Source organism: Giraffa tippelskirchi, chromosome 13 (assembly GCF_054371585.1).
Source record: "Giraffa tippelskirchi isolate mGirTip1 chromosome 13, T2T-mGirTip1v1.2.pri, whole genome shotgun sequence".
Classification (NCBI taxonomy): domain Eukaryota; kingdom Metazoa; phylum Chordata; class Mammalia; order Artiodactyla; family Giraffidae; genus Giraffa; species Giraffa tippelskirchi.
In genome coordinates, this window is record NC_137287.1 from 20,811,801 (window position 1) to 20,833,291 (window position 21,491).

Here is a 21,491-nt window from a genome sequence, read left to right on the forward strand (position 1 = left end):
AACTTCAGCTCCTCGGGCAGGAGAGGGGCATATGGTAATTACAGGCACCCAAGGCTCTGACCATGCCAAGGGACTAGATCAGTTTGCTTCTACCAGACGAGCGTATCACCTTTCCTATTAATAATTTGCGGATTTAGGTTCTTAGCTATATAGTCTTCAAGATTTACTGTATGCACTGAATCGGAGTATGCCTGGGTGAGAAGAGATAAATGGCAAGATTAAGCACAGTTATAACCAAAGGATGCTTTTGTTTGTTTGCTTTTTAAATTTTGAATCCTATGACAAAGGAGGCCTTCCCAGATATCCCTTTTCCGAGGTATCCCATTGCTTTAAGCTAGAAGAAACAGTACCGAATGGCGAATTCCAGACCTTCGCGTCTCAGGCCACGGACAGGAGGCCAGCGTGGCTAGAACAGTGAGACAAGAGCTGGAAGCGTGGTGGGCAGAGACTAGGTCATGTAAATTCGTCTGCCCGCTTTGGGAAGGTCCTGAAGGACGCTAAAGAGTTCAGGTTTCAGTAGCAGGCTTGTCTGAGTTCAAATCCCACTGCGCTACATTCTAGCTACGTGATACTGAACAACTTGCTTAAATGCCTCAGTTCTTCCACTTTAAGTTGGGGGAGAACAATAGCACTCAAAGGATTGTGAGGACTGAGTGTGCTAATAAAAGAAAGGGCTTTAGAGTAAGCACGTATTTAAGTGCCTAGCCGGCATTTAAATTAGCAGAGGAACAGGGACACTCCCCTTGTTGGACGCTTGCAGCTCGCCTCGTTTCCCCGAACGCCTGCAATCACTACAGTAACGGCCACCTACTTCCGGAAGAAGTACGGCGCGCGGCGAGGGTCAATCCCGGCCGTACACATCAGAGCGCTGACCCGGGGCTGTGGAGGGGTCAGTCTTCCGCGCCGGCGATCCCAGCCCGCTGCTTCCCAGGCTGCCGCGGGTGCTCTCGCAGGGCCGCCCGCTTCTGCAGCCAAGTGGCCGCCCGGAGCCAGGTCTTCAGGCCTGGACGCCGAGCTGCGGCGGTGCAGCCATGGACTTCTCCAAGTTCCTGGCGGAAGACTTCGACGTGAAGGAGTGGATCAACGCGGCCTTCAGGGCCGGCCCCAAGGAGGCGGCGGCCGGGAAGGCGGACAGCCACGCAGCCACTCTGGTGATGAAGCTGCAGCTGTTCATCCAAGAGGTGAACCACGCCGTGGAGGGTGAGCGGCCAGGCCCGGGGTCCGCGGGGGTGCACATAGTGGGCAGTAAATGTCAGCGCCTCGCGTGGAGAGCGAGCGATCCTGGGTCGGTTCCCGCGCAGTCCTCGTGGGGACATCCAGCAGAAGGTCTCGGCCCGCTGCCCGTCTCTCTGCAACACTTGCAGATTTGGGATCTTGCTTTCCACTTCCGGCAGTGCTGTCAAGTTATCTTTTAAAACTTACAGGAGTGAATTTTAAGAATATGAAATAACTAGTCAACTGATCCTTACATTTGGCAAAAAGCATATAGGAGGTGTATAGGCAAGACACAAATCGGGAAAACATTGTTTTAATGGATTTTTTAAAAAAAGTTTATTTTATTGACGTGTAGTTGATTTACAATGTTGTGTTAATTTCTACTGTACAGTAAAGTGATTCAGTTATATATGTTATATATATATATATTCAGTATATACTTATATATACACACGTTCTTTATCACATTCTTTTCCATTATGGTTTATCACAGCATATTGAATATAGATCGTTTCCTGTGCTGTACAACAAGTAGGAACTTGTTTATCCATTCTATATATAATAGTCTGCCTCTGCTAACTTCAAACTCCCACTCCATCCTTCCCCCCCACCCCTCTTATAGTGGATCTCTATGTCAGTGAGGAAGATGGGCTGTCCTATTGGAGACTTTTTTTTTTCATTTTTGGCTGAGCTGGGTCTTCGCTGCTGCACTCGGACTTTCTCTGGTTGTAGAGAGTGGGGGCTACTCTCTGGTTGCTGTTTGTGGTATCATTGTGGTGCTTCTCTTGCTTTAGAGCACAGGATTTAGGGTTCATGGGCTCAGTAGTTGTGACACACGGGCTTAGTTGCTCTGCAGCATGTGGGATTTTCCTGGACCAGGGATTGAACCAGTGTTCTCTGTATTGGCAGGCGGATGCTTAACCACTGGACCACCAGGGAAGTCCTAATGGGAGACTTTAAAACATCGAATTAACTAACCAGAATAGTGAATTATAAAAAAAAAATACACACCAGAGTTAATAATAATTTCATGTATCTGCTGTGCACCTGTCAAGAAATGAGCACCAGAGGTGAAAAGTTTATCTTTCTGGAGCTTGCTGCCTTGTGGGGAAGACATGTGAACAGTTTAGTTACAATGAAGGGTAGATTTGCTGAGAACAGAACTGGAAGCTGAGAGCCAGATGAAGGCAGCAATTGTCTCTTGTCTGGGAGGATCATAAAGGGCTTTCCCTGTGTTAGGCCTTGAAGGAAGGCTTCACGGGGCAAAGATGAGGAAGACATTGTGCTTAGTCTCTCAGTTGTGTCTGACTCTTTGCGAGCCCATGGACTGTATCGCCCACCAGGCTCCTCTGTCCATGGGATTCTCTAGGAAAGAATACTGGAGTGGGTTGCTATTCCCTTCTCCAGGGGATCTTTCTGACCCAGGTATCAAACCCAGGTCTGCATTGCAAGCAGATTCTTTACTGTATGAGCTACAGGGAAGTTCGGGGAGGATTTTAATAATAATGATATGATGGCAAATATCTGAGTCCTTGGTATACATCAGGCACTGTTTTAAGTGCTTTATATGTACTTTTGTAAAAAGAGCTACTTAATACTTAGTAATCCATGGTCTTTTTAAAACAAATTATTTTAATTACTTTATTTGGCTGCACCAGGTGTTCAGCTGTGGCATGAGGGGTCTTCAGTGTTCATTATGGCCTGTGGGATCTTTAGTTGTGGCATTCAAACTCTTAGTTGCAGCATGCAGGATCTAGTTACCCAACCAGGGATTGAACCTGGGGACTCTACATTGGGAGCACAGAGTCTTAGCAACTGAACCACCAGGGTATTCCCTTGGATAGCCTTAAGCTATCATAGACACAGCGTAAATGTCCATCAACTGATGAGTGGATAAACAAAATATGGAATAAAACTCAGCAATATAAGGGAACAAGCTTTATCCTTGGTGAAAGAAGGATAAAGGGTAAAGAATAAAAGAGAAAGAAGTGAGGTGCAGAAGACTACATAGTGCATGATTTCATGTGTCTGAAATGTCCAGAAAAGGTAAATTTTTAGAGAAAGAAAGCAGATTAATGGTTTCCCAGGGCTTGGGATGGAAGCAGAGATTTAAGTGCAAAGGGGCGGGAAGGAATTTTTTGGCTGATGTCAGTGTTGTTGTGGAGATAACACACCTTGTTAAATTTGCTAAAAATCATTGAGCTGTATATTTGAAGTGAGTGAATTGTATGCCAGGTAAGTTATTCATCAATAAAGCTGTTTTTAAAAAGCTTCAGCTTGTTAGGGAGGAGAGGGGCATATCATAGAGGCTCCCAGACTTAATGTCCTGCAGTTCTTGGGAGAGCCCTGTGCAATGAAGAAGTGTCCTGGAGAAAATGTTAATAGTGCCGCCCCCTCCCCCAGCATGATTATCTTATTTAAACATGGCAGTAATCCTTAGAGGTAGGCACAGTTATTATTCCCACTTTATAGTTGTAGAAACTGCAGCTGTGTTGCCCAGCATCATGTTGCTAATGAATGGGGAGACTGGATTTGAACCCAAGCGACTGGTTCCAGATCCCAGGCTCTTATCCATTATACTTTACTACCTCTCTGGTATTAAGGGGAGAGGGAACACTTGTAGAGACAGGTGGGTATAAGACCTACCCAGTCCAGAGAAAAGTGAGAAGTTCAAATAGAGCTTCATCAATAGCATCAATAAATATTAGTCCTTATTATTATTATTGGAGGATTGCACTTCCATGAGGGGGAATTTCCACTGGAAATAAGGTAGAAAAGATTAGGATCAAAATGTGAAAGGCCTTTCTGGCCATCCTAAAGGTTTGGTTTTCATCCTATAGGCCAGGGGTCCCCAACCCCTGGCAACTATTAGGAACCGGGCCACAGGAGGTGAGCGGTGGGCAAAGGAGGGAAGTTTCATCTGTAATTTACAGCCGCCTCCCATTGCTCACTTTTACAGGAAGCGCCACTTCCTGCTCAAGGAACTCAATAAATTCAATGCTCTTAAATCATCCCAAAACCATCCCCTGCCCCACCCTTTTCCACCTTCCCAGGTCCGTGGAAATTTTGGTCCCTGGTGCCAAAAATGTTGGGGACCGCTTCTGTAGGTCGTGAGAAACCATAGAAGGTTTAAAGCTTTATTTTTAGGGACGATGAGATGAGGTCCCAAGTCTGTGGTGAGAAGAAATTATTGCAGAGGTTGAAACCAGAGCTGTTGAGGATCCCTAATAGGGAGGATTGATTCATTATTCATTCAGTCAGCAAATATTTATTGGGCACAAACTCTCTTCTTCAGGGTCCAGAGATGCAATGTTAAACAAGGTCTGGTCTTAAGTTAGAGATGTTGGCAGGGGCCAGGTTATGCAGGGATTTTACTGTCACATTTAAGAGTCTGGATTTGGTTTAAAATGTGTGTAGTGGGAAGGTACTGGAAGATTTTTAAGCAGGACAATGAGATGGTTTAAGTCACCATTCAGGAGACCATTGCTGTGGTCCAGAAGAGAGGTGACCATGGCTTCATTTGGGTTTCTGGCAGTAGAGATGGGGAGAGACGGGTAGCTTTAAGGTATTTTCAGGAGAAAGGGGAGAACTTACTGATGGATCGGAATGAGGGATAAAGGGAGAAAATCAAGAATGATGGCAGATCCTTGTTCTGAGCAACTGTGGATGGAGGTGCCAAATGTGCTGCAATGCTGCGGGAGTTTGTAGTGAACTTCCAAACAGCCATTGCCTCGATTCTGCAGTGAGCAGTGGCTAGTCTTGCTTTATTGCAAATCTGTTCATCCCTCTATTCATCCATCCATCTTATTTTTTGATGTATTTAAAAATACATTGCAGATATCAGTACACTTTGCCCTTTAAACATTTCATTTAGAACCCTAAGCATTATGGAGTTCAATTCTTGTTTATAGCTCTTTTTTTTCACTAGATAAAACTTATGTAAGGTGAAATGGAGGGACCTTATCTGATCCGTTTGATGGGTTTTGACTGATGTATACGGCTAATGTAACTCACCCCCCCATCAAGACGTGGAAGGTTACCATCACCTCAGGCGGTCCTCCAGTCCCCCCTCCGATGGAGATTTGGCCCTTAGCCTTCCAGAGGCATCCATGGGAGGTGACAGTTTTAAAATAGATTCTAGAAAGAACTCAATTTGAGGGTGCTGTGAAGGGGGGGGAGAAAAAGAAGTTCACAAGGAACCAACCAGACCTGAAGGGTGACTCTGAGGTTTAGCTGGCAAGGGGCTGGGCCAGGGCCATAACAGCCTGTTAAAAATCAGGAAGCCTCTGTGCTTCGAAGAAATCTTTGTGTGTTCTGCCTTTGTTTTGTTAGTCATAAAACTTTACTTAAGGTCAGTGCTGGAGACAGAATGCTGTTTTATGGCAGAGCGGGGTGAAATACCTTATCTTTGACAAAGGAGGCAAGAATATACAATGGAGAAAAGACAATCTCTTTAACAAGTGGTGCTGGGAAAACTGGTCAACCACTTGTAAAAGAATGAAACTAGGACACTTCCTAACACCATACACAAAAATAAACTCAAAATGGATTAAAGATCTAAATGTAAGACCAGAAATTGAAGTGCATTTTCGATGTTAAAGTTCCATTCAATGTTCCGGTACCAGGAGCAGAAGGCTCTGGACTTCTTTGGTTGATTCCCCGGTGAATTGCTCTTTAAAGGACTAAAGGATTATGCCTTTTCCAGATAACACCTCCTGATCTGCAACGATTTTCAGATTTTACTCTACACTTGGGATGTCGGTTTAAAAAAAAAATACAGGTTCCTTGATCTCCTACCAGGATTCCTAAATAAGAATCTCTGGCAGGTGACCCAGGTACCTGCATTTTGACTGCCTTCCAGCTGATACCAGTGGTCTGTGGACTGCATTTTGAAAAGACCATGGAAGCAAACGTTGGGTCCAGACATACCTTGGCTTCAGCTCTGTGAAATCTTGGGCAAGTTACTTAACCTCTCTGAGCATTAGTTTTCTCATCTGTAAGAGGCAGCTGCTAATGACTGCTGTGTATGTTAAGTGATGTATGGAAAGCCTGGGGTGCAGAGCTGGCATTCACCAGTGTCAGATTCCTCCCTTCTCCTTCCTGGAAAAGGGAGTTGCATGCGAGTTCCCTGCCTGTCCAGTGGTTAGGACTCCTTGCTTTCACTACTGGGGGGCCTGGGTTTGTTGGGGAACTAAGATCCTGCAAGCAGCGTGGTGCAACCAAAAAAAAAAGAAGTTGCACTTTAACTCAGTGCTGATGGCTCAGGTTGATGGTTTATCAGGGCCTTCGCCATCATCCTGGGGAAGACAGGGTCCCAGCAGAAACCAGTCTCCCCCCATCCCCCCACCCCATCCCGCCCCTACAGGCTCAGAAAGCTCGTAGAGCCTTAGGGAAGATTTGCCTCCTGTCATCTGATTTATTCATATTGTTCACTGGTGAGTGGTCCGGTGTTCATCTTTGGTTCTTGGGTTCTCACTGCAGAAACAAGTCACCAGGCCCTCCAGAACATGCCCAAAGTGCTCCGTGATGTCGAAGCCCTTAAACAGGAGGCGTCTTTTCTGAAAGAACAAATGATTCTGGTCAAGGAGGACATTAAAAAGTTCGAACAGGACACATCTCAGTCGATGCAGGTATTTTGGCTCCTGAGTGTTGACTGTTGTTTTTGGAAGCTGTTTACCTTCCCAGTGGGAGGCCACCCCGCAGAATTCTGCCAAACACTCAAACTACTCTTTCGTTTAGTACTTTTAGCTTATTCATCTCTTAGGCAATGGCACCCCACTCCAGTACTCTTGCCTGGAAAATCCCATGGACGGAGGAGCCTGGTAGGCGGCAGTCCATGAGGTCGCCAAGAGTCGGACACGACTGAGCGACTTCACTTCACTTTTCACTTTCATGCATTGGAGAAGGAAATGGCAACCCACTCCAGTGTTCTTGCCTAGAGAATTCCAGGGACGGGGGAGCCTGGTAGGCTGCCGTCTATGGGGTCGCACAGAGTCGGACACGACTGAAGCGACTTAGCAGCAGCAGCAGCATCACTGAACGTTTAACTGTGTGATCCGTGTTGTGCGGAGTACAGAATTCCCTAAGGCAGAACCATATCATGATACTTATGTTTCGAGTTACTTGCGGGAGGCAGAGAAAATGGAACTGCCGCTTCCTTAGTGTCTGAGACCCTCATTTCTCTTCTAGGTGTTGGTAGAAATCGACCAGGTCAAGTCCAGAATGCAGCTTGCCGCAGAATCTCTTCAAGAAGCCGACAAATGGAGCACGTTAAGTGCTGATATCGAGGAGACCTTTAAGACTCAGGTAGGTTTCTTGTTTAGGGGATGCTGTATTGTTTTGTTGTTGTTAGGCTTCCCTGGTGGCTCAGATTGTACAGAATCTGCCAGCCAAGCAGGAGACTTGGGTTCGATCCCTGGGTTGGGAAGATCCCCTGGAGAAGGGAATGGCAACCCACTCCAGTATTCTTGCCTGGAGAATTCCAAGAGCAGAGGAGCCTGGCGGGTTCACGAGGTTGGAAAGAATCAGACAGGACTTAGCAATTGAACAGCAGCAACAAAGCTAAAAGTTACATCTTGTTTTTTCTCTTCCCGACCCTCTTGATATTCAGAACTCACTGCCCACAAGACCCAAAGCATCTAGCTGAACTCTCCCAGGCTCTTAAAAAACAGAATTTACTATTTCTGGCCAAAGCCACTCTCCATGTGCTCCACTGCCCCCTCTCTTGGGTTAATGCGTCCTTTTCCGTGTAGGTATACCTACCCGGAAACCTCAGCGGCCCTTCACTGCCCGCTTCTCCCTGCCCCTCCCCTCTTTCTCTTCTGTCGTCTGTCCTTTCTGTCCCTCTGCCGCCCCCTGGTCTGGCTTTGTAGTCATTTTGCTCCTAGACCGTTTCAGCTACCGTCCACTCACCACCTGGCCATCCAGGCCCTCCCCGATCCCAGGTTATCCGCCCCCACGTGTCCAGGGCATCTTCTAAAGCACAGACTGGCATGTGGCATTTCCCTGTCCCTCACACCCCCAACCCAACCCCATCTTAACCTCTACTAACTTCCCATTTTCTGTCTGATAAATTCTACGCCCCCTACAAGTCACAGCCTGTCCTTCCCCACAGGGCTCTGGGCAGCCTGTGTTTACAGCTCTTTCTCGGCCACTCCCTCTGTGTGATTTCATCCTCTGCCTGCTGCAGACTGTGAACACCCCGTCCCTTTTCATGCCTGTTCCCTGTTCCCTGCCTGAGCTGTCCCCTCTCTCCTTTTCTTTACAGGACAGTAGCCTCCGCTTGTCCCGCGAGGCAGTTAAGTGTCACCTCCTTTTACAGCTCTCCTTGCTGGCTCCTGGCCCCTCCAATGAGTGGAACTCATGGCCCCCTCTCCTGTGCTCCTGTGACTCTCGAGCCAACCTCTTTTTATTTACTTATCTAGTGGCCACCCCACATGTGATGTGGGGTCTTAGTTCCCTGTCCAGGGGTCAGACCTGTACCCCCTGCATGGGAAGTGTGGAGTCTTAACCACAGGACCACCAGGGAAGCCCATGAGCCATTCTTCTTAAGTTGCCTCATAATCTTTCTCCCCCAAGTCATTCATTGCGCATTCAGGGCCTGCACCGTGACCTTCGCGGCTTTTTGACTCAACCATCTTTAAGACGGTGTCTGAGGCATCGTGGGCACCTGTTGAACACTGCGATGAAATACATTTCCTTACTCTTCATTCTTTTTTTAAATAGCATTTAGTTTTCTATTTATAAACATACCTTATGTGTGTCTTACAAGATTTGGAAAATTGAGAAAAATGCAAGGAAGAAAACAGAATGATCCTATTCTTGTGGCCTAATAGTATTTTTTTTTAAGGTCTGTTAGGTATTTTTCTACTGGAGAAGGAAATGGCAACCCACTCCAGTATTCTTGCCTGGAGAATCCCAGGGACGGTGGAGCCTGGTGGGCTGCCGTCTATGGGGTCGCACAGAGTCGGACACGACTGAAGGGACTTAGCAGCAGCAGCAGGTATTTTTCTGGGTGTTTGTAAAAATGTATACTTTTGTACTATCTTTTATGGATGCATATATTGTAGGTATATGTTGGGTTGTCCAGAAAGTTCATTTGGGTTTCCCTTAAGATATTATGGAATAACCCAAGTGAACTTTCTGGCCAACGCAATGTACACATGTTTCTGTATATTCTAGTGTTTGTGTGGCCTTTTTGTTGTTTATTTCACCTAATGATAAGTTGTAGAAATTTTGCTGTTTAATTAATACTTTTCAAAACATGATTTAAAAAAATATTTAAATTTATTTGCTTACTTTTGGCTGTGCTGGGTCTTTGTTGCTGCTTGGACTTTTCTCTAGTTGCAATGAGTTGGGGCTCCTCTCTAGTTGTGGTGCATGGGCTTCTCATTGCGGTGGCTTCTCTTGTTGCAGAGCACGGGCTCTAGGATGTTCAGGCTTCAGTAGTTGTGTCTCTTGGGCTCTAGAGCACGGGCTCAGTAGTTGTGGCGCCTGGGCTTAGTTGCTCCATGGCATGTGGGATCTTCCCAGACCAGGAAGCAAACTCTTGTCTCCTGCATTGGCAGGTGGAATCTTTACCACTGAGCCATCAGGGAAGCCCCCAAACATTTTTAATGACTGTACAATATTTCACACACCATTATGAGTGTCATAATCTATATTTTATTTGTTATTATGGAAGATTTAGGTTCCTTCCAGGTCTTTGTTATTACAACACTAAAATCACATTAATCAATTTTAATGCATTAATGTTTCTGTGTCCCTCTGATTTTTTCCTTAGATTTCTAGAACAGAAAATACCAAGTTCTAAGGATGTGAATGTTTTTAAGGCTCTTGATGCATATTTCTAATTTTCCCCCCAGAAAAAAATATAAATTTAGATAAACTTTTTCTTTGCACCCTTCCCAGAAATAGCTGTTATAATTTTTCAGAAGTTTTTCCAGTTTGTTAGGAGGAAAATGGCACTTCCTTGTTTTAATTTGCTTTTATTTGAAGACTAGTAATACTGAACATGAAATGTTTATGAGCCATGTTCTCTTCATTGGAGTGTCTTAACATAAATATCCTCTCTTTTGGTCTTATAGGACATAGCTGTGATTTCAGCCAAGCTCACAGGTATGCAGAACAGCCTAATGATGCTTGTTGATACACCAGACTACTCAGAAAAATGTGTGCACTTGGAGGCATTGAAGAACCGGCTGGAGGCCTTGGCCAGCCCGCAGATTGTAGCAACATTCACATCTCAGTCTATAGGTGAGTGCTGGCTGCTTCCCATCTCTCTGTACACCTCTTTAAACAGATAGGGCTTTCCATGTCTTCAGTCTTTAGAATGTCTTAATTTTGATTAAATTACGTAGATTGGAAGTCAGTCTGTAACTTCATGGTGGTTGCCTTTTCTTCAACATTCTATATGAACTTTTTCAGAATACAGACAGGTTGTAGTAACCCATCAGTGAACATATCATCTAGATCCTAGCCTTAGCGTTTGCCACGTTTGCTTTATCACATATCTGTTCACCTACCCACCTCTCTATCCATCCATCTTATTTTTATCATGCAAGTCAAAGTAAGTTGCAGACATCAGTACACTTCACTCCTAAACACTTCAGCATTCATATCAATAGCTAGAGTTCAGTGTTAGTTTAGGATCCTTTCTTTTTTTGAGATAAAGTTTGCATTTAGTGTTAGTTGCTCAGTCGTGTCTGACTCTTTTGTGACCCCATGGACTGTAGCCGACCAGGCTTCTCTGTTCATGGAGTTCTCCAGGCAAGAATACTGGAGTAAGTAGCCATTCCCTTCTCCAGGGGATCTTCCTGACCCAGGGATCGAACCTGGGTCCCTTACATTGCAGGTGGATTCCTTACCACCTGAACCACCAGGGAAACCATTTAGGAAAATGTACGAATCTTAAGCCATTTAAAAAAAATGTACAAATCTTGAGTTTTGACCCTGATCAAGACCATTGTAATGCTATGTTATTTTCCAGTGATTTTTTTCAACACCTAAGTTTACCAAGCTGTTCCTTTCCATTTCATCCACAAAACTGTTGGTTAAATTGGAAGCAGCAGCTGCAGTAAAGCTGCTTTCTTACCTTGTTTTTGTTGTTGTTCAGTCTCCTAGTTGTGTTCAACTCTTTGCAACCCCATGGACCACAGTATACCAGACTTCCCTGTCCCTCACCATCTCCTGTATCTTGCCCAAATTCATTGTTCATTGCATCGGTCCAGCCATCTTATCCTCTGAAGCCCTCTTCTGCCCTTGATCTTTCCCAGCTTCAGGGACTTTTCCCATGAGTCATCTGTTCGCATCAGATGACCAAAATACTGGAGCTTCAGCTTCAGCACTAGTTCTTCCAGTGAATATTCAGGGTTGATCTCCCTTAAGACTGACTGGTTTGATCTTCTTGCTGTCCAAGGGACTTTCAGGATTCTTCTCCAGCACCGTCAGTTCGAAGGCATCAGTTCTTTGGTGTTCTGCCTTCTTTACAGCCCAGCTCTCACAACCGTACATGACCACTGGGAAGACCACAGCTTTGACTATACGACCTTTGTTGGCAGAGTAATGTATCTGCGTTTCAACACACGGTCTAGGTTTGTCATAGCTTTCCTGCCAAGAAGCAGTTGTCTTCTGATTTCATGGCTGAAGTCACCGTTGGCAGTGATTTTAGAGCCCAAGAAGAGGACATCTGTTACTACTTCCACCTTTTCCCCTTCTATTTGCCATGTAGTAATGGGGCTGGATGCCATGATCTTAGTTTTTCTAATATTTAATCTTAAGCCGGCTCTTTCACTCTCTTTCTATACCTTCATCAAGAGGTTCTTTCGTTTCCTCTTTGCCATTATAGTGGTGTCATCTGCATGTCTGAAGTTGTTGATGTTTCTCCCGCCTATCCTGATTCCAGCTTGTAACTCATCCAGCCGGGCATTTCTCATGATGTGCTCGGCATGTAGGTTAAATAAACAGGGTGACAGCATACAGCCCTGTCATACTCCTTTCTCAATCTTGAACCAATCTGTTGTTCCATACAGGGTTCTACTGTTCTTACCTTAACATCTATTTATTGTTATATTGGCAGAATGTAGTCTGTATCCACTGCCCTGCTTCCTGCACTCTTGCTCATACATCACGCAAGCCCTTCTCCTCTGGGGTTAACGTTCTCCTAAACCTGTTCTGTTGAAGGTCGCCAACAACCATGTCATCACCAGACCTGAAAGCCTAATACCATTTTATACTTTTCTGTTTCTCATTGTCAACAACACTTAACAATGTCTTCTACTCCCTCCTGCTCTGAATATGCTTTCTTCTTTTGACTCTTTCTTCTTTTATGTATGTGAAGTCTCTCAGTCGTGTCCGACTCTTTGTGACCCCATGGACTGTAGCTTGCCAGGCTCCTCCATCCATGGGATTTTCCAGGCAAGAATACTGGAGTGGGTTGTCATTTCCTTCTCCAAGGGATCTTCCCGACCCAGGGATCGAACCTTGGTCTCCTGCACTGCAGGCAGACTCTTTACCATCTGAGCCACTAGGGAAGTTTTATGTATATGATGGTACATTTTCAATGATGAAATAAAACCATAAAAAGTTCTGATATATTTTTTTCTGTTTTTTTTTTTTTTAAGAATTATTTATTTATTTTTGGCTGCACTGGGTCATCATTGCTGCCTGTGGGCTTTCTCTAGTTGTGGTGAGTGGGGTCTACCCTTCACTGCTCTGTGCAGGCTTCTCATTGTTGTGGCTTCTCTTGTTGCAGACACAGGCTCTAGGCACTAGGGCTCAGTAGTTGTGGCTATGGACTTAGTTGCCCAGTGGCATGTGGAATCTTCCTGGAACAGAGATTGAACAAGTGTCCCCTGCATTGACAGGTGAATCGTTAACTACTGGACCGCCAGGGAAGTTCAAAATGCTGTCTCTTTAAAAAAAAAAAATTTTTTTTTAATTTCAAATTTAAATCCAAGGTCATGAGGCTTTCCGCTTATATATATATACATATTTATGAGTTTTATAGTTTTAGCACTTACATTTAGGTCTTTGATACCTTATAAGTTAATTTTTATATATGGTACAAGGTAAGGGTCCAACTTCTTTCTTTTGCCTGTGGACATCCTGTTTTCTGAGCATCATTGTTTCTGAGTGTAAGTTGTTAAAAGGACTCTCCTTTCCCCCAGTGAATGATCTTGGCATCTTTGTTGAAAATCTTTTGACCATGTATGTGAACGTTTATTTCTAGGCTCTCTATTCTATATATATACAGAGGCATATCTCTGTCCCTATGCCAGTACCACATTGTTTTGATTATTGTAGCTTTGTGGTAACTTTTGAAATCACGGATTGTGAACCCACCAATGTCGTCCTTCTTTTTCAAGATTGTTTTGGCTTTTTGGAGGTCCCTTGAAATTCCATATGAATTTTAGGGTGGATTTTTCTGTTTTTCCAGAGAATACCTTTGAACACCATTTTGGAAGGGATAACTTTGAATCTGTAGGTGGCTTGGGTAGTATTATCATCTTTTAAAAAAATTTTATTTTTTAATTGGTGGAAAATTGTTTACAATTTTGTGTTGGTTTCTGCCGTACAACAACATGAATCAGTCATAATTTTATATATATATTTTTATATGTTTTATATATAAATATATACATATATATGTATCCCTCCGTCTCCTCCCCCCATCCCACTCCTCTAGGTCATCACAGAGCACTAGGCTGGGCTTCCTGTGTTATTTAGCAACTTCCCACTAACTATCTATTTTACACATGATAGTATATATGTGTCAATGCTGCTTTCTCAGTGTATCTCACCCTCACCTTCTCCCATTGGAAATCTGATTCATGAGTGCAGTATGCCTTTTCATTTATTTATATCTTTTAAAATTTCTTTCAGTGGTGTTTTTTTGACTTTCAGTGTACAAGTGAGTTTTGGTGTGTTGATTTTGTATCCTGCTGCATTAACTTTACTAGTTCTAACAGTTTTTTTTGTGTGTGTGGAACCTTTAGCACTTGCTATGTATGAGATCGTATTATCTGCAAACAAAGATATTTTTACTTCTTCCTTTCCTGTTTGAATGCTTTTTATGTCTTTGTCTTACATAATTGTTCTGACTGTAACTTCTAGTACTGAATTGAATAGAAGTTGCAAAAGTGGGCATCCTTGTCTCATTCCTGATCTCAGAGGAAAAGTTTGAAATGGTCTTTCTTATCAAGTATTATGTTAGTTGGGGGCTTTTCATATATGACCTTTATTATGTTGAGGTTGCTTGCTTTTATTTTGTGAATGTTTTTAATCATGAAAAAGTCTTGAATTTTATCACATGGCTTTTTTGCATCAGTTGAGATGATCATGTGAACATTTTCCCTTCGTTCTGTTAATGTGGTGTATTACATTTATTGATTTTCATATGTTGAGCCTTCCTTGCATCCCAGAGTAAATCTCACTTGGTCAAGGTATATGATCCTTTTAATATGCTGTTGAATTCGCCTTGCTGATATTTTGTTGAGGATTTTTGCATCTATTATTTATCAGGGATATTGATCTGTAGTTTTCTTTTCTTGCAATGTCTTTGTCTGGCTTTGGTATTAAGGTAATGCTGACCTCATAGAATGGGTTAGGAAGTCTTCAGTGCTCTTCAATTTGGGGGAGAGTTTGAGAAGCATTAGTATTAATTAAAAACATTTTTTTTTCTTTTTGTGCTGGGTCTTTGTTGCTGCACATGAGCTTTCTCTAGTTGTGGTGTGGGCTTTCTCACTGAGGTGGCTTCTCTTGTTGCAGAGCATGGGCTCTAGAGCATGTGGGCTGTAGTAGTTGGGGCACTGGGTTTAGTTGCCCCGAGGTGTGTGGAATCTTCCTGGAGCAGAGACTGAACTTGTGTCCCCTGCGTTGGCAGGTGAATTCTTAATCACTGGGCCATCAGGGAGGTCCAAGTATTAATTCTTAATTAATCAATGAAGCCATCTGGTATACTTTTCTTTGTTGAGAGGTTTTTGATTACAGATTCAGTAACTAGTTTTATGTGTATTCAGAGTTTCTATTTCTTCATGCTTTAGTCTTGGTACACTGAGTATTTCTAATAATTTGTTCATTTTACCTAGTTTATCCAATTTGTTAGCATATAATTATCCATAGTACTTTCTTATAATTCTGTTACCTTTAGTAAAATTGGTATGATGTCCTCTCCTTCATTTCTAATTTTATTTATTTGAGTCCTCTTCCTTTTCCTTCGTGAACCTAAGTAAAGGTATATCAAGTTTGTCCACTTTTTCAAAGACTTTTTTCAACCCTTCCTTTTGTTTTTAATGTTTTGTTTCTGGTATCCTCTGTTTCACTTATTTTTGCTCTTTATTATTTCTTCCCTCTTGCTAACTTTGGGTTTAGCTTTTTTCCCCCTAGTTCTGTAAGATGTAGAGTTCATGTTGTTGATTTGAGATCTTTCTTCTTTTTAATGTAAGCATGTACAGCTATAAATGAGCTCTTAGGATTGCTTGTGGCATCTCATAAGTTTTGGTCTGTTAGGTTTTTGTTTTCATTTGTCATTTTTTAATTTCTCTTGCGGTATCTTTTTGACTCATTTGTTGTTTTGAAGTCCACATTATTTATGAATTTTTCAGTTTTCTTTCTTTAGTTGATTTTCGGTTTTATTCCATTATGATCGGAAAAGATACTATATGATTTATATGATTGTAGTCTTTAGAAATTTATTAAGACTTGTTTTGTGGCCTATGATATGGTCTATCCTGGAGAATGTTTTATGACTACTTCAGAATGTGTATTCTGCCATTGTTGGATGGAGTGTTCTGTATTGTTTGTTATGTCTCTTTGGCCTGTGATGTTTAAGTCCCTGCTTCTTTATTATGTTCTCCGTGGTTGTCTTGATGTGCTCTCTGAATGCTCCTTCTGCATGCTCTATTCCTTTTCCTTTTTTACCCCCTGTGGTACTTTTGCAAAGGTCACATGGTGGAATTTTTTTGTTTGTATTTGTTTCTATTTATTCATATTTGTATGTGGGTGGTTTTTTTCTGGGTCCACTGTTTACTGAAAAATAATGAGCATGGAATCTCCATGGAAACCTCTCCGTGTTTTGCTGTTGTTTGGTCGCTCAGTTGTGTCCACCTCATTGCAACCCTATGGACTATAGCACACCAGGCTTCCCTGTCCTTCACTATCTCCCAGGGTTTGTTCAAACTCATGTTCATTGAGTCAGTGATGCCATCCAACCATCTCATCCTCTGCCTCCTCTTCTCCATTTGCCTTCAGTCTTTCCCAGCATTAGGGTCTTTTCCAGTGAGTCAGCTCTTTGCATCAGGTGGCCAAAGTATTGGAGCTTCAGCTTTAGCATCAGTCCTTCCAATGAATATTCAGGGTTAATTTCCTTTGGGATTGACCAGTTTGATCTTGCAGTCCAAGGGACTCTCAAGAGTGTTTTCTGGCACCACAGTTTGAAAGCATCAATTCTTTGAAATTCAGCCTTCTTTATGGTCCAGCTCTCACATCTCTACATGATTACTGGAAAAACCATAGATTTGACTGGGTGGACCTTTGTCGGCAAAGTGATGTCTCTGCTTTTTGATACGCTGTCTAGGTTTGTCATAGCTTTTCTTCCAAGGATCAAGCCTCCTTGTTTACCTGGACTTAGTTGAGAGCTTTCTGCTTGCCTTTGATTTAAAGGCTACGTTCTCTGTTGTGCTCTTCAGTTGCCCTGAGAGAGTGGATTCAGGACTCTTCTCCAGCCTCTTCATTCCATGTCTTCCCCATTTGTCAGTTCTTTATTTTGCATCTTCTCTTCATTAGCATGATTCCAGGACTAGAGCTGGACCTTTGGAAAATCACTGTCTGGCAGTTTTATTTCTCATGTTTTCTGATGAATTTGTTGCAGCTGTGGACCATGGAGCTTACTCGTGTGGTTGGAGTATGCATCCATTTGATAGGGGATTAGGGAAGTAGGAGTGGGGACGGGGGCTCCATGAATTTTAAGTTTGTTTCCTTTCCTTCTGTGTGAATTGGCTACTTGGTGCTGGAATCAGGTTTGAAGAATGCCCTATGGGTGAGGATCATGGGCTTTGGTTTTGGAGTAAGCTGTATTTGATAGCTTTCATTCACAAATTTGAATCAGGCTTGATTCTAGATTCTGCTCTTTGTAGGCAGGGTGCTGATTCAAAAGGGGGACATGGGTCCTGCGGGTGTCCCACTGCCAAGCTGGGGTGGAAGCAGACCCTCCCCTGCCTGCCCAGGCCTCCTTGGCCCCTGGTCTCTACCCTTCCATTATGGTGCTCCATGCTAATGTCCAGGTTCTCCCAGCATACCCAATCATCTGCCAAAATGATTAAATATCTGATTGGTGTTCTCTGAAGTGTGTGGTATAGATGTTTCCTGGCACAGATGGATGAAACTGTTTTTTTTTCTTTTGGTGGTTAATTTTGATGAGCATCGGGAAGGGTTTTTTTCTTGCCACAAAAGTAATGTGCTGTTTAATCAATTATCTTTCCAAGAAGGCTAAGGTGCTTCTTTATCTAACAGTTTTAAAAGGGAAATCTGATAATCCCCAACACAGTACCCACAATCTTCAAGTATACATGCCTTGTTCATTTTATACAACTAGTGAATTCAGTTCATAAATTGAAGCAACCTAATTTTACATGTGGCAGGGATATTCATTTATCTAAGTGATCTTATGAAAATAATAAGCATTTTAAAAGCACATAGTCATTTTTAAACTCATGGAGTCCTGCCCATTTCAGTGAAAGCTACTGGCTAGTCTCTGGAGTTTAGCTGAGTTATATCCACAGTGGTTGCTATTACAGCTTATTGGACTTCCCAGAAATGGATGAAAACAGAACAGATATAAAGAGGCTTTGCACCTGTTAGCTCAGGGTTTTTTTTCCCCATTCCTTCTTGTGAATTTTATTCTAAGGTTGTGGCATCTGTGTTTTGACCAGAAGGGGGCAGATGGGAGCCAGAGATGCTGCATTCATGGGAGGCTGCTGCAACTGTATCTGTTTTTTCATCAGTAGACCTGGAACCAAGTGTTGTGTTTAGCACTTCCTCTGCCCTTAGGGAAAAATGTAAGAAAGTTCTTGATATTAGACTCATAGGGTCCATTGCTATCTGTTGAATGCTTGTGTTTACCAGATAATTTTCTTATTCCTCAAACCATTAAATATATGAATGTATAGGAGTTTAGTTTGTTTGCTTAGTTCCCATCTGATATAATCAGAGTAGGAATTCTCAAAGGGATTACTAATTTGTAAATAGCGTTTAAAATAGTAATTATGTGAGAAATGGCAGGGAATACAAAAATGAAAAAGATTGCTGTCCTTCAAGGACTTTACACCTTGGTTGAGGGTGAGGCTGGGAGAAAACAAGTACACAGATAATTTTATTACAGAATGGAATGTGAAAACTGCCTTAGACCTTCCCAGGATGAAGGAAAGGATGAAGGAAAATCGAGGCAGCTTTTATGAAAGAGCTAGTATATGCACAGAACCTTGAAAGAGGTAAATTAAAAAAATTTTAAATTGCTTCTGATTATAAAATAATACATATACAAGTTATTAAAATTTGAGAAAATGGAGGAAAGTATAAAAAATAAAATGATATACCAGTAAACTCACCACCCAGAGATGACTGCTAGTATTTTTTTTTAATTAAAAAAGTTTTTTTTTAATTAATTTATTTTTTGGCTGTGCCCTGTGGCATATGGGATCTTAGTTCCCTGACCAAGGATCAAACTCTTGCCTCCTGCATTGGAAGCACAGAGTCTTAACCAGGGAAGTCCCTTTATTATTATTACTTAAAAAATTTTTGACCATTAGTCTTTTTTCCAGTTTTTTTCCTTTGTGTATATATATCTTTTAAGGAAAGTACATACATTGAGTACAGGCATTTTTTTTTTTTTTTTTTGTATCTTTTTTGCTCCCTTTAGCAATATAGCATGAGCATTTTCTCACAGATATAGGGATTTGATAGGTGAGGAAAAGCATTTAGGGCAGAAGGAATAATGTATATTTGGATGGTATAGAAAGGAGAAAATTCACAGTCTGTTTTGGGAATAATAATTAAACCCATTTTAGTGGAATGAACATTGGGAAATGGTCAAAGGTGAGGCTGGAAAGGAAGGTGGGGACAGAGCATAGTTTGCCTTGAACAAATTAAGGAGTTTCTACTGCTGGAATGATTTCATTGCTGGTGACGATTTATTAGTCTGCTGAGGAATGTGGCAAGAACGGAAGGACTGTAGACTTTGGAGATGGGCAGACCTAGTTTCAAATCTTTGGGCTGCCGCATATTAGCAGAGACCTCCACTTCCTGCTCAGTGAAATGAGCGTAGAATACGCACTATATTCTTGGGAGGATTAAACAAGACAGGTGTGCAGCTCCTGATCCAGAGGAGGCCTCCAGGGAATATTGCTTTCTCTTTCTCTGGAACCTCTCATTCAAGACTTGTAGCCCTTATAGCAGCCTACAGGGAATAATTCCTAAGAGGCCAGTAAAGAACTCCTGAACACTCTCTTAGAATGAGAGCTGCATCATTTCCAAAAAGCCTTGCAGCTCAGCAGATTTAACTAAACTGTCAATGCAATTTGGAAGTCCAGTCCTAACCATGAGTTAGTTGGGTTTTTTCTTAAATTTGGGCTTCCCTGGTGGCTCGGATGGTAAAGAATGTGCCTGCAATACCAGAGACCTGGGTTCAACCCCTGGGTCAGGAAGATCCCCTGGAGAAGGGAATGACAACCCACTCTAGTATTCTTGGCTGGAGAATTCCACGGACAGAGGAGCCTGGCAGGCTCCATAGGGTCGCAAAGAGTTAGACACTACTGAGTGACTAACACTTTCACTTCCACTTTCTTGAATTAAGTTAAATGTTTTTCCATTATCTACAGTGCTGAAAAGTTAAGTAGTACTGAAAGATCTAAAAGGGAAAAGTAACATCTTCTTTCTCCTTATCCAAGAAGGCCTCCACTTTTAGAGCTGTTTTTCTGTGATCTTGTACTTTATCTTTCTGCATGATAAATATATTAGTTTATTTCTTCATGTTTCAATTTTAGGCATTGGCTATTGACTTCTGTTGTTCCAGCTAAGGATTTAGCTTTCATGCCACTCCTCTTCCTCTTCCCCATTATCCTCCTGTCTCCTTATTTTAATTCAATCAATAAATAATATTTATATTATCACAACTTTATAATAATCATTAATTTTTGCTGAGTCAAGCCCGGGTACTGTGATTTCGTTCCCTTTCCTGTTCAGCTTCATGTTTATCCTGAAGTTTCTGATCACCTTTTTATCCCCTTCTCTTTCTTCCAGCTCTCCATACTCCCTGGTTTTTTCCAAATGGGTTCTTGGGGATAACGCTTTGTTCCAAGTACCCCCTGTTCCCCAGAAACTCTCCTTTTGGAATGCTGTCTCTGCTCCAGACATACAGATCCCAGAATTCTTTACTGGTGCTCAGATTTAAAGTCTTGTTTCTGTCAGTTGTAATTCTGGACAAGTCATAGGAGTTAGATGATGTCTCAGGAACCTGGCCAATACATGTCTGGGCCCTTCTAGTCGTGTAATCTTGATAAACTTATTTATTTCAGTGTCTTCCTACCTCATAGGGTTGCCTGAGGTTATAAGTGAGCTTGCATAAATGGAGACGCTTTGGAAGTTCTGTGAATGAAAAGTGGACTAGCTTATCCACAGTGACTTTGTTTCGGTGTTACTACCTACTCTATGTTTCAAAGGCCTTAGATATTATCGTTGCTGCTGTTTATATTTGCCTGTACATTCAACCAGCTATCCTCTTTCTCCAGGAAAAATGAGCATCAGAGAGTGGGCGAAGTGAAGGGCAGTTCTCAGCACATGCCTAGAAGGGTGGTGCTTGCTGTCTACACCTAGGCAGAAATGGGGGTGGGGTGGGGTAAGTTGTGCAGACTGATATAGTGGGGAAACTATTTTAGGAAGAGATTTAAGAGCATTTTTTCCTATATATTTATTTTATTTAGCATATAATTATGACATATAGCCTATGTGCAGAGTACTTCTTATGTCTAAATAAAATGCAAAATCATATGCAGAAACAACAATAAATGAATTTTGGGGGACTCTTTATTTTTTAATGTTGATGCCCACTTTCATTTTTTTCTATTGGTGCCATAAGGTTTTTATACTGTTTGTTTATAGTTAAAAGTCAGTTATTGATATGAAATGGCCATATATTATTACACTTTGGGTACTTGGGAACTGCATGAATATCTTATTCACATGATACCTGTATCAGTTTGAGATTCTCTTGGTATCAGGTGATG

The 21,491-nt window shown here is 42.3% G+C and overlaps 1 protein-coding gene across 2 annotated transcripts in view; it reads left to right on the forward strand.

The window, feature by feature from the left end:
- The first annotated feature begins 853 nt into the window (after nt 1–853).
- COG7 (component of oligomeric golgi complex 7) overlaps nt 854–21,491 on the forward strand; it is a 92,772-nt gene continuing 72,134 nt past the window's right edge. For both annotated transcript variants that reach the window (XM_081554506.1, XM_081554507.1), the window contains exons 1-4: nt 854–1,200; nt 6,697–6,845; nt 7,405–7,521; nt 10,302–10,470. In XM_081554506.1, coding sequence (XP_081410632.1) covers nt 1,032–1,200; nt 6,697–6,845; nt 7,405–7,521; nt 10,302–10,470 — 604 coding nt within the window. In that variant the 5' untranslated portion in view covers nt 854–1,031. The remainder of the gene's footprint in view (nt 1,201–6,696; nt 6,846–7,404; nt 7,522–10,301; nt 10,471–21,491) is intronic.